Below are 14,140 nucleotides of genomic sequence, written 5' to 3' on the forward strand. Positions count from 1 at the left end.
AAATGAAAAATATGTCAGATATGAAAACATACAAAAATATAATAAAATATAGGAGTATGACATTTGTGTAAAAATATATATATATATATTTTTTTTTTAAATCCCTTTATTTATCCAGAAAACGTCAGGTGAGCTCCATATTCTTTTCCAGCATTGCAACACCCCCGGCCTTCACCATAAGCATACAATTACACACAAGCACAATCACACACAGCTTCTTCTGGTGGACAGGAGGAGCTGGGGGTTAACAACAATACTCACAGAACATTCTGGAAGAAGACTATATTTTCAGTGACCACAAATGTCTTTTCACTTTGACGCGCAACACGTTTGGGCGGCGGGTCGTATTGTGAAAATTCAGACCGGAAGTCCGGATCTTTATTGTGGCTAACCTGACACTGGTTATGGTAACGAGGTGCAGCTGCGGTAGTTGAGTGTAGGTAGACGTCTGTCTGCCTGCGATGAAGCTCGGATAGGACAGGAGCCAGCCCAGCCTCCATGGCCACGGTGCCAGCAGCGTGAAGGATGGGCTCCACGGCACAGCAGCCATGGCCAGATCCACGAATAGAAGCGCCGAGGACGGCGAGGCACGGGTGTCCGCTCCCTGCACGGGGGACCGCGGGGAGCAGCGGGAGCTCGCCGAGCCCCGGGAACTGTCTCTGGAGGAGGTGCTGAAGTCCTACGAGCAGCCCATCAACGAGGAGCAGGCATGGGCCGTGTGCTACCAGTGCTGCAGCGGGCTGAGGATGCCCCAGCCCCGCCCGCCTGTGACGGCCCGTGCTGAGAGAGCTTACCGGGCGAAGGAGCCGTCCTCCATCCTCCTCCACAGGGACGGGACAGTGTCGTTACAGCGGTCCACACACAACGGTAGGACAGCTGGCCATTTAGGCTGCTCTCTAGTTCATCCACAACTTCCCTCTGCGTCGCCAAATCCAGTGAAAAAAAGCGTGCACTTTAGTGTGACCTTGCTTATCGGCAAAGCTGCATACCCCTTGAAATATCACTCGAGATCATTTCTGATTCTTTAGGAGCCAATCTTGAATTCGGCATATATCCACAAAGCAGCAGTTCATTTTTAAAATGCCAACTTTTTAAACTGTTTCGACCGTGATTCCTCCAGTCATCTTTCACCAAAACAGACCGCGGCGGTGGGCGGTAGCGAGCAGTGGGAACCAATTCTAAACGTTAACTTAAGATGCTATTACAATGAGTGCTGCTTGGCTGATTATAGGCTATGTAAAGGCAGAATTTAAATTAACTCATAGTTCTATTGTTTCGTAAAATAGCTCGAGTCATATTTTATTATGCTACCTTTGCAGATGAGCAAGGCCACATTATTGTTTGGAGTCTGGCTCAGATAGCATTCTGTCTCTAGGAGAGAAAGGTTATCGGGGCTACCGTGTCCTATGCCAATCAATGTGGTATTCATAATCTATCAACTACTACATTGTTAATTATTCAGGTTATTTGAGCTTTGGGTTCCCTTCACACACACACGCACACACAGTGTTTTGATTGTGACTGTTGTGTTTTGTCGCACTGTCTTTCCAACAGCCAGGGATGACTTATGCCGGTAAACGATTAATTATTCATATAGCACAGCTTCACCCTTGGAGAGTCTGTTTAGACTTCAAACGGGTGGAAGCCCACAGGAGTCACGCAGTCGTTCGATTGTTTTTCTCCACTGGAATTAGCTTACCTGGCTGGCTGCACAGTGTCCTGTGTGGGTGCCCTCACTGCGGGTAACCCGTTTCAGGAGTCTGCACCTGCAGATCTCCAAAAGACACATGCTATTCTCACTAGTCTGGAGAGATCTGGCTGCCAAACTTTATTAAAACATCTGCTCAATGTTTGTTTGCGATCAATAAAGACGGTTTACATAGGCTACTACTACCTTGTAGCAAAAATAACTTCAGATGTTATACAAATAGGAACCACTCTACACTTCGGTATACATCCGGCCCAAGCAGCACGTATTTCAATAAAATTGGGTTGGTTTGCCTTTTATTAGCATATTCTTCTTCCACCAGAAGTTGACAATTTAATGAAGTGTTGCTTGGTGAACCTGTTGCTCCCATTTTTCACGAGTTGAAATGAAAGATCTGAGACTTTTTCTATGCACTCCAATGTGTTTATGCTGCCTTCAAATGAAACGTGTGAGCTCATGGTTACTGTGTGGTTATGATATGTTTAAGCAATATCACACGAGAGGGAGTGCGGTTGTTGGCTAATATCGGCACTGCTGTGATTCGGTCGTAGGCACGAGGCCGCAGGCCGAGTCCCGAAGATAATCACAGCAGTGCCGATATTAGACAACAACAGCACGACCTCGAGTGTGATATTGCTTTTATACAACAGTTCTATTAAACAAAGCTGATTAAAAAAATGACAAAAAGCTGAGAAAATATATGATTTCTCTATTTATTCCTCCGCCAACAAAAATAGTTCCCTCAGCTTTCTGCTTTGTCGAAAATGTAGCCTAATCAGCCTAATTAACTGCAGGCTGTCTACTTTACTACTGTCTACTCTACAGCTGTGAAGCATTTTGTTGATTAGGGCAGCTGTGAAGCGGAGTGATCTACACACAGTGAAGCACCAGTGCATTATCATGATTGGCACTGGTAGGATCCCTCTTGTCCAATCAAATTGCCCGGCCGGAACTAACTGTTGTATAATTAAGCAATATATCACGAGAGCCAGTGTGTTGTGGTGAATATATCCCCCTGATCAGTTGTTATCCCACTCGGCCTGCGGCCTCGTGGGATAACAACTGAGCAGGGGGATATATTCCACAACACACGCTGCTCGAGTGCTATATTGCTTTTATAAAAGGGTTCCAAGTATAATAATATAATAATAATAACACTATAAGTCCGACTGGCATGGTATTCTGAGAGTCAGTTGAAACACTACTGTAAGGCGGGACCTCTAGCAAGAAGATAGACGTGCGGGTGATTTGATTGGATCGTTCTGGAGACTGAAGTTGACATTGGCCAATCCTGGCGCTTGGCTGAGAGCTTTCTGGAAACCCAGGCAGCTCGAGCGCAGCGTTGCATTCTCAGGGCTTGCCCGACACCAACTAACGTTACGGGGTTAAATGCGGAGTTAACAGCCTTTCTTTTGCAAAGAAGACATTAGCCCGCATCTATTCTTGTACAAAACATCATTTTCTGCGAAGTATTAGTAAAGTTATAAGCGAAGATCGATTCACAAGGATCTGACAGCTGTCTCCGCCATTTTTTTTTCTTCTACGTTGTCATTTGAGGTAAGCCTTATTATTACTCTCTTAGTAAGAGAGTTGCCATGGCAACCAATAACCCATGGCCATGGGTTATTGAACTCGGTTACTGGAATTATACAATGGCTGTGAACCAATCAGATTGCTTGATTTGAGAGAGCCATTTTATAATAAGTCATAGCCTATATATAGGTTATGTCCCCATCACTTTAGTTTTCAACACAAAGTGAATGACATCATATTGATCCACCTGACAGGTGTGGCATTATTGGCATATCAAGGTGCTGATTCAACAGCATGATTATTGCCCAGGTGTGCCATGGGCTGCTGACAATAATGCTGCCTTCAAATGGGGTCGTGTTTAGAGTGACCCTTTATTGTGACCAGCCCAAGGCACACCTGTGCGATAATCGTACTGTTTAATCAGCATCTGGATATGACACACCTGTCAGGTAGATGGGTTATCTTGAGAAGCGAAATGAGAAGCGCTCACTACCACACATTTAAACACATCTGTGAACAGAATGTGAGAGAAATAAGCCTTTTGTGTGTAGAAAAAGGCTTGGATATTTTATTACCACTCATGAAAAGTGGGAGCAAAAACAAAAGTGTTGTATTTATATGATTTTACATTCATATTTCTTGTTCAGTATATATGGCCCACTTTCCATAAAACTCAACTATTCAAAAAAGAATAAAAGTGTTCTACCTGCCCTGGTATGTAGGCTAAGGCTACTTTTGCCTATAGGCAGAACTGCCAGATTTTTGAATAGAGTTCGGTGTGATTTTCTCTGGGCTATCAACTGCCAAGAAGCTAGAGTACCTGACACTGGTTAGGTCTACTTCAAAAGACAAAAGGTACAAAAAAAAATAAAGGAGAGGAGGGAAGAGTTTCAGACAGGGTAGGGTACCACCACTACAATAGGAAAAATGTGGAAGCAGAAAGAGATGTTATCATATTTCAGCTAGAAAATGGATACAGTCTCTGCTGAACAGCACACCTGCGTCCTTATGTGTCGCCAAGCAACAACCGCTCAAATACCATGCTATCTCCTATCAAGAACTATGTTGCTTGGCGGAAGCACAACATTGACCCATAATTATTATTATTTTGCTACATTTCTTCAACTAAATTAGTGACATGTAGTGACTGGGTCAACTATTCCTCATTTTGTGGGAATCATACATGTAACCCTCACCAAGAGTTGTTTCTCCTAGTAGTCTTTTGTTTGTTTACTCATACTGATCCATAACTAGATCCCACCACCATCATGCTATATTATTCTCCTATAGTGACTCTACCGATTCAATATAGCTAGTCAGCGAGATAAGTATTCGTGACCAACTACGTCCCAAAAGACAAGTTGACGTACACTTTTTTATCCGACCATTATTTTAGAGCAGAACCAAACATCAAAAATTACATTACATTACATTACATTACGTCATTTGGCCGACGCTTTTATCCAAAGCGACTTACAATAACACATTTTTTGTCAGCAATAGAACAATCAACTATGGAGCACAGTCTATGACAACTACAGCTTCTGAAGGAACAGTGGTACAAGTTTAGGTTAGTGGTACAAGGTTGGTTAGGTTTTTTTTTTTTTTTTTTTTTTTTTAATATAAGGAAAGAGAGAGACGAAGTTAGATCAAGAAGGGCCCAGATGGAGCCTGAAAAGGTGTGTCTTTAGTCTTTTCCGAAAGATCGGCAGTGATTCAGCAGTCCTGACCGAAGGTGGAAGCTCGTTCCACCATTGAGGTGCCAGGGACGAGAAGAGTCGAGATCGGGATGAGCGACTTTTGAGCCCCCGTAGTGAAGGAGGGGCGAGGCGACCTGCACTGGTGGAGGAGCGAAGGGAGCGGTGAGAGGTTTGGAACCTGACCATGGATTGCAGGTACCGGGGAGCTGTCTGGTGTACTGCCCTGTAGGCCAGTACCAGTGTCTTGAATTTGATGCGGGCCGAGATGGGAAGCCAGTGGAGCTCCTGGAAGAGGGGAGTGACGTGAGAGAATTTGGGTTGGTTGAATATCAGACGGGCTGCAGCGTTCTGAATGAGCTGAAGCGGTCGGATGTCGGTGGCAGGTAGGCCGGCCAGAAGCACGTTGCAGTAGTCCAGGCGGGAGGAGACAAGAGACTGGACCAGGAGTTGAGTCGCTTCTCTTGTGAGAAAGGGACGGATTTTGCGGATGTTGTAGAGAGAGAACCTACAGGAGCGCGCTGTAGCAGCTATGTTGGCAGAGCAAGACAGCTGGTTGTCAAGGATCACCCCAAGGTTCTTGGCTGTTTGGGAGGGAAGTACAGTGGTGTTGTCAATGGAGATGGAGAGATCTGCAAGAGGGCAGTCTTTTCCTGGGAGGAAGAGTAGCTCGGTCTTACTAAGGTTGAGCTTGAGGTGGTGGGCAGACATCCAGTCGCCAATGTCTTTGAGGCATGCAGAGATGCGAGCCTCGATTTGAGTGTCAGAGGGGGGGAATGAAAGGAAAAGCTGGGTGTCATCAGCATAGCAGTGATAAGAAAAGCCATGAGAAGAGATCACATAGGCAAGAGATCTGATATAGAGAAGGAAAAGTAAGGGGCCCAGGACTGAGCCCTGGGGGACACCGGTGGTAAGAGGACAGGATCTGGAGAGGGACCCTCTCCATGAGACCTGGTATGAGCGGTTAGAGAGGTAGGAAGCAAACCAGGAGAGTGCAGAGCCTGAAATGCCGAGGTCAGACAGAGTGGAAAGAAGGATTTGGTGGTTGACTGTATCGAAGGCAGCAGACAGGTCAAGGAGGACAAGAACAGAAGAGAGGGATGAGGCCTTAGCAGTGTGAAGGGCCTCTGTGACAGCAAGAAGAGCTGTCTCAGTGGAGTGAGAGGCCTTGAAACCGGACTGCAGAGGGTCCAGGAGGTCATTTTGGGAGAGATAGAGAGAAAGTTGTTCGGACGCTGCTCGTTCGAGGGTTTTGGAAAGGAATGAGAGAAGAGAGACAGGTCTGTAGTTGTGAATAGCAGTAGGGTCAAGGGAGGGTTTCTTAAGCAGAGGCTTGACTCTTGCAGTCTTTAGAGCAGGCGGGACAAGACCAGAGGACAGAGAGGAGTTAATGAAGGTAGTGAGGAAGGGAGATATGTTAGGTGAGATGGTTTGGAGGAGAGAGGAAGGGATAGGATCGAGGGGGCAGTAAGTGGCTCGGTTTGAGCTGATGAGTTTAAGCACTTCATCAGGAGAGAGAGGAGAGAAGGAAGGAAATCCAGGGACAGGGGGCTGAGGAGCAGGATTGGAGTCGGGAGTGTTAGTGAGGGTGGCTAGAGGATGGAAGGAGGAGCTGATGTCATCCACCTTTTTTGTAAAGAAGGTTACAAAATCATCAGCAGAATAACATCTCCACCCTCTTTGCTTTGCTCATAGTCTTCAACAATACCCTAAATATTGCAGTATAAACCATATAAAACACATTTTAATCATCATATATATATCTTTTTTTATTGATGTTGCAATTCCAATACAAAACAGCAGAGGGTGCTGCAGCACCATAAGCACCCCCACTTCCCGCATCCCGGCATGATGGCCCTCCGGTGGGAAAGTCAAGTGTTTACGCCCTCCATCCACCCCGACCCCAACACCCTTACTGGCGTAGCAGACTCTCTGATGTGTATAAAATAGATATACACGTATCTGGAAACGTGATATACGATGTATTTTTGGTTCAGAAACGTGATATTCTACGTATCCGTGGATTGCAGAAACGACAATGCCGACATTTTATTCTGGTGACCAGGCTGTTTTTTCTTTTATGTGGGACTCTGCAGCTGCAGTGGGCGCAGTCCATTTTTACAAGGGACAATGTGATGTCCATTAGGCCTCCTTAATCATGCATATATTAATGAGGGGCGTTATGGTGCCGTTAAAGTGATCCTCACAGAAAGCGCTGCTTTTGCACGTTAAAAAGTGTAGTGACATTTTAATTATTATTAGCGATGCCGGCACAGAGAATCAAACATGTAACCAGTATCTTATTAGAGATACCGGTACTACAGACACCATGTAACCAGTAACGGTTGAGCATTTCTGGAGCTCTCGTCGGTCTGTTTACTCAGAATTTGCATCAAACCTTTGCCCAGTGCAGATTTAACTGCGGCTCATATTTGGGTTGACAGTAACTTTGCAGCCCCCGTGTGGATTGTTGAACAACCTGATGTGTTTTGGATTTCCAGGGAACAGAACCTGATCTGAGGCCATGCACAGGCTTCCACTGCAAACAGACATGTTTCAGTCTTTATATGTTTGAATTAGAATCAGGGGATGTAAGTGCTATATAGAGCGTTTCAACTTGACAACATAAACATTCTAAATGGACCTGAGCTTATTTCCTGACGTGTGTTTGCTCATACAATAGCTGACAGGAAAAAACCTAGGGTTTAAAACGAGGGGTTCTGAAAGTGCGGCCTGCGGGCCAATTGCAGCCCTCGGGAATGTGTCTGCCTGCTGTCTGTCTGTTGTCTGTCTGCCTGCTGTCTGTCTGTTGTCTGTCTGCCTGCTGTCTGTCTGTTGTCTGTCTGCCTGCTGTCTGTCTGTTGTCTGTCTGTCTGCAAATGAGGTTTTGAAGGCAGGGCTCGACATTAACGGCTGCCCGGTTGCCCCGGGCAACCAAAAAAAACATGGGGCAACCATTTCTCGGTCTTTGGTTGCCCCAGGGGCAACCACGATTTAACATGCAACAAAATATGTACAGCAGCAAACAGCAAAATATACACCAAATAAATGTTTTAATACTTGTTGTGAGTGACATATATGTGACATTTTATTGCTGTTACAATCGAAACGATGTTACTAATTACCAGTCGGAACCTACCCCAGCAAACATTTTCACGTATAACGACCGTCTGCTGCACGTCAAACCACTACATCTAGTCAGGGTCTAATTCTATATCCCAAATGGAAATCTTAGCGACGTAATTCCTCTACTTCCCCACAACGTGTCAACGATTTTTGCTACATCGAAAAGAGATCGCACCTCATGGGGGATTCGATCCTGCTGCGCCCGCATCGCAGTCCTGCGTCTTATCCATTAGGCCACGGAGCTAGTTACAAATACTTCGGATTTGGTCATATATAGAGATACTTAACATTGAGCACTTGGGATTTTGACATGACGGTCTCTATACTGGAAGTTGCATTGATAGGCTAGCTGCCTCGCTAATTCTGTTTCATGATTTCAACCAGCGATGAGACAGGTATATTGATATCATTTACGATAATGTAACCAACGCGACTTTAGCAGACAGCATCCAAAACCCACAACACTGCGTTTAGTTACGGCAAGAGAAATGGGACAAGTACAGGATTCAGGAAGTTTGTGATAAATACAAGCCCATAACAAGAGACACTTGCACTTATATGACATAAACGTGTTTTCATATTAAAAAAAGAAAAGGGCGTTCAATAAAAGTCGTCATTGCAGGTGGAGTGCATCTGATCACACAACAGGTAAATTGTCAATCAAATGTCATTTTATTCAACAAAAACACAAAAGACACCTACATGTGGTGTTTTCAAAGCAATATGAGGTCAATATTTTTTGTTTTGAAGTGACAGTCTAAACGTTACATTGGAGGAATGTGGAGAGAACGTCAGACTTAGATGGTAGATGCCAAACCACAATTCTATCGTCTGGTGATGTCGCGGTCAAGACGATGTTTGCTGGGACGTGATGCATGCTGCACGTGCGGTATGTTTAACGAGTACTGACTGGGACAGGTGGGGCTGCTTGCACACAATCACAGCGGCTGCAAGACGCAAGAAGAACCTCGTCCGCCCGCAGCCCCGCACAGAAACAAAGGACGAGGAAATTGTCATTGAGGTGAAATACCCGTGCGTCTTTGAACGGGACGGAAAACGAATGCTATACTGCAAAGCATGTAGCCTACAACAAGCGCTTAGGTCTCATATGCTTCCCGCATCGGCGAGTGTCCACACGGAAAAGTGAGTTAAATCAGCAGACGCGCCCCTCCACAAGGCTGCTGTGCAGACGGTTTTCGCCTGGCTGTGCACACCCCGAATTGTGTAACTACGTGGACGCGGCTGGGCGGACAAAGTGGAGTTTTCAAGACTCCAGCTCACTTCCGCGAGCAGAAACCCACACACAGTGTATAAACGCTCCACACGTTTCCTCGTCAAGATTCAGTGTCTCTCATTTCCGTGCGACAGCCCAAACTTCAAGCATAATTCCAGCATAACGCTATACTGCAAAGCATGTAGCCTACAACAAGCCTACAACATACACCTCGATCAGGACATCCTTCAAAAACGTTTTACCACCGCGTATATGTGCTGAGAAATGATTTGCATCCCTGGCCTGTCAGCCTCTCATACGGGGTGAGAGAGAGAGGGATTGCAGGGCCGCTTCTGGGCCTTTTGGGGTCCTATGCAACATCAGAGTGGGGGCCCCAAACCACTGTCATCATAGTATCCCTGAATGAACATGAGGAGGGCAGGCCCGGCGTTAGGGGCGGGCCTGACCGGGCCGGGCCTGACCGGGCCGGGCCCCCCCATTTAACAAACTGGCCCCCCCATTCAATTTTTTTTTTTTTTTTTTTTTTTTTTTTTCTAAAAACGTTTTTCCGTTTTTCTGTTTTAAAGTTTAACATGGAATCTGGCTGTCATTAGGCATTGATTAACTCAATGCTATTGCTAACTGTTACTTTGAACATCCATTTGCAATGATTCTGGCTGGATATTAACTATTGTAAATTTGTCACAATGAATGCAATTTGTGCACAATGTGTAAATACACTTAATATTGATTGTTTAGGCCTAATTATTTGTAAAGTCACAACACATTAGAGATGTGTGTAGTTCTTCACAGATTTAGCCTCTTCATTTTGCTCTCAAATGCACCAGGTTGACGAATTTTACTTTAAAATGTACAAAATCTTCTTCCGGGGGAGAATCCCCCCGGATGCCCCTTGGGTAGCTTGGCCCCCCCAAGCTAGGGGCAGGCCCCCTCTGTAACTTGGGTCTGGAGCCGGGCCTGGAGGAGGGTAGGCTACTTAATTATCAATAACGCTTTTAATTAATAAATTAAGCACAATATGAACAATAACTGTTGAAAAATATATGAAAATGAAAGTTCACAAATATTAGTTAAATCATTTTAGTGCAAATGCATTATAAAAACAAAAAATAAGATTTGTTTAGAAAACGAAATGACACAAATTTATTATTATTATTATTATCATTATTACTACTACTACACCCGGTGCGCACACTGAATAGGCCTATTATACTATACTATAGATTATTATACTTACTTTTCTGTCACATCGTCATTATTAAGCCGGCTTATGACTGCATAGTATCTTAATTACTCAAAATATAAAGCGACTAAAATTGGGCAACCATATTTTTATTCGGGCAACCAAAAGCTCTTGCCAGGTTGCCCCTCCGGCAACCACTTTTAAAAGTTAACGTCGAGCCCTGTGAAGGTTCATCAGCCAGGGGGTTGAAGGTTCATCAGCCAGGGGGTTGAAGGTTCATCAGCCAGGGGGTTGGAGGTTCATCAGCCAGGGGGTGAAGGTTCATCAGCCAGGGGGTTGGAGGTTCATCAGCCAGGGGGTTGGAGGTTCATCAGCCAGGGGGTTGGAGGTTCATCAGCCAGGGGGTTGGAGGTTCATCAGCCAGGGGGTTGGAGGTTCATCAGCCAGGGGGTTGGAGGTTCATCAGCCAGGGGGTTGGAGGTTCATCATCCAGGGGGTTGAAGGTTGATCAGCCAGGGGGTTGAAGGTTCATCAGCCAGGGGGTTGGAGGTTCATCATCCAGGGGGTTGAAGGTTCATCAGCCAGGGGGTTGAAGGTTCATCAGCCAGGGGGTTGGAGGTTCATCAGCCAGGGGGTTGGAGGTTCATCAGCCAGGGGGTTGAAGGTTGATCAGCCAGGGGGTTGGAGGTTCATCAGCCAGGGGGTTGGAGGTGTTTCTATAGAGAAGCATGGAAACCCTCAGTTGCAGATAAAACATGAACATCATCCCCATGAGTTTGGTGAGTTTGGGCCTGAGTCCAACCACACACAGACGGATCTTTGAAACCTCAGCTATGTCAAACGTCGCTGCCTCTAATATCATTTACCACCGAAAAATTCCAGTCCCACTTATATAAATAGACTTAACTTGTTGGGACAATGTGGAGCAACGAGCGAGCAGATATTTGGCCCACGTGATACATTTATTAGGCTAGGCTAGGGAAGATAATTTGGTCCCGAATGCTCTCTCTCTTTATTTTTCAGTGAATTTAATTACATTTTTCGATAGCTATGCTTCCAAAATAAATCTCAGCTGGTTCCTGTTTTCTAAAGATAAAAATGACAAACTCAAATGTGGACAGCTCAGGCTGAGGTGTGGTGAACACCACGCCTGGATCAAATGGTAGTCTGAGGTGACGGCTGTATTCTCACAATGTCGATGTTCCTGTTTGTCCTTTTCTTCTTCCAATTCTTTACTTCATTCCTTCCTTCTTCTCCTCCCTCCATTCAGCCCGTCCTCACAAGGAAAACGACAACATGGGCCTATTTGCAAGGTGGTTAAAAGAGCCGATGCGTGCTGTGCATACTCCAGAGTCGGGAGCTAACCAGGAAGTAGCGGCGACCTCTGGCGGTCTTTAACGTAACAACAGTCTGATATTGAAATAGGCCGGTGAAGAGGTGGGATTGGTGGACCGGTAACATCCTAACAGGGGGCACGGTGGCTCAGTGGTAGAGCTGTCGCCTCGCAGTCAGAAGGTCCTGAGTTCGATTCTCGCCTGGGACACTGTGGGCGCTGTGGTTGTGTTCCCCCCCATATCTTCAGTGCCTACTGCCCAGGTGGGGTATCTCGTCGTAAGAGCCTTTCTTTCTGTCTGTGTGGAGTTTGCATGTTCTCCCCGTGCTCCCCCAGGGGGTTCCTCCGTATATAACCCCCCCCACTAAAAACATGCAGAAGATCAGATCGTCATCGTCATCCGACCAGTGACGACAACATCCGAAGTCGGTCCCCGGGCGCTGTACGAGAAAGCGACCACTGCTCCTGGCCTGCCCCAGGAGGAAAGGACAAAGCCAGGATGGGTTAAATGCAGAGGACAAATTTCACCGGCCACCGTCAGCATGTGTGTGTTGTGGCCCTCCGTGCATGTGTTGTAGTGTGTTGTGTGACAATAAAGATGGGCTGCCGTCTGAAATCCTGGTCTTTCAACTTCCTCGTTGCAAGAGACCCGATTCGTATCCTGATGTGTTCCGTTTTTAACCAAAACCCAAAGCATAACTCTAACCTTAACCACGTTTTTAGTTGCCTAACTTTAACCACGTTTTTAGTTGCCTAACCTTAACCACGTTTTTAGTTGCCTAACCTTAACCACGTTTTTAGTTGCCTAACCTTAACCACGTTTTTAGTTGCCTAACCTTAACCACGTTTTTAGTTGCCTAAACATAACCACGTTTTTAGTTGCCTAACCTTAACCACGTTTTTAGCAAACCTCCAACAAAGAGGAACTGGCACCAGATAATTATGCAGCTTATGCCTCTGGAGTTCATGACATGTATGCTGCACTCAGCATCTGATGTCTTTTATAAAGTGTGGGAGCCCTACCTGAAATATATCGACCCTAACCTAGCAGAGACACTGACTATTGGATATCTCAACCGAAGTGATACTGCCACCTGAATACTGCCTTTTGCCTTGTACATCTAATTTAATTTAATTTAATTTATTTTATCGTATTCTCATTCATCTGTCCATCCTTTTCTTCATTGTTGTCCACATATGTGTCTTTGTGAAGTGTTTAAGCTGCCCTGTCTTTTTGTTTTTGTTTTTTGTCTTTGTCTGTCTTGTCTTGAAAAATTGAAAATTGAATAAAAATATTATTGAAAAAAAAAAAAAAAAAACGTTTTTAGTTGCCTAACCTTAACCACGTTTTTAGTTGCCTAACCTTAACCACGTTTTTAGTTGCCTAAACATAACCACGTTTTTAGTTGCCTAACTTTAACCACATTTTTAGTTGCCTAAACATAACCACGTTTTTAGTTGCCTAAACATAACCACGTTTTTAGTTGCCTAACCTTAACCACGTTTTTAGTTGCCTAAACATAACCACGTTTTTAGTTGCCTAAACATAACCACGTTTTTAGTTGCCTAAACATAACCAGGAAATGCGGCGCTGCCAATCCCACCAAGCACCGAGCCTCTCCCGCTGTCACCACGAAAAGACACTATGACAAAAGACACTATGACATAATATTATGTTGTTCGGGAGTCATTGGAAATGAACTTATTCTGTCATTTCGGTATGAGGACGTGTTGCTCCCTTCAGTTGCAGCCGTAGCCCCCGCTCTCAGCCCAGCTTTCTGCTCTCTGTCACTTTCTAGTTTCTTTCAATTTCATCTCCGAACACCTTATTACCATGGCAACAGATGGCCAAGTGCATCGTTGGAGAGAGAGAGTGTATTATGTTGTGTGTGTGTGGCCAAGTGCATCGTTGGAGAGAGAGAGTGTATTATGTTGTGTGTGTGGCCAAGTGCATCGTTGGAGAGAGAGAGAGAGAGAGAGAGAGAGAGAGAGAGAGAGAGAGAGAGAGAGAGAGAGAGAGAGAGAGAGAGAGAGAGAGAGAGAGAGAGAGAGAGAGAGAGAGAGAGGCCAAGTGCATCATTGGGGAGAGAGAGAGTGTGTGTGTGAGTGAATCAAGGTTACAAGGACATAATCTTCTCCCACATTACCTAGATCAAACTGTGACTTGAAGCTAATAGAGCTGAAACAGTCTCCTGCCCCGGAAGAGAGTTCCCCATTCATTTTCTCCATAGACATTTAGAAAAATCCTTATATAACGAGTTTTAAGACTGGAACCAAGCCAACCAGTGACCTACTGAATCCTGAGTGACCATAAAACATTTCACTT

The 14,140-nt window shown here is 45.2% G+C and overlaps 1 protein-coding gene across 1 annotated transcript in view; it reads left to right on the forward strand.

The window, feature by feature from the left end:
* Positions 1–489: 489 nt before the first annotated feature.
* The window catches only part of spire2 (spire-type actin nucleation factor 2), a gene marked incomplete at its 3' end in the record, with an annotated part of 36,761 nt that continues 23,110 nt past the window's right edge, over positions 490–14,140 (forward strand). The window contains exon 1 of the mRNA XM_083654179.1: positions 490–867. Within this exon, the coding sequence (XP_083510305.1) occupies positions 549–867 (319 nt within the window). The 5' untranslated portion in view covers positions 490–548. The remainder of the gene's footprint in view (positions 868–14,140) is intronic.

The sequence above is a fragment of the Poromitra crassiceps genome, assembly GCF_964638095.1.
Source record: "Poromitra crassiceps genome assembly, chromosome: 18".
In the NCBI taxonomy this organism is placed as follows: domain Eukaryota; kingdom Metazoa; phylum Chordata; class Actinopteri; order Beryciformes; family Melamphaidae; genus Poromitra; species Poromitra crassiceps.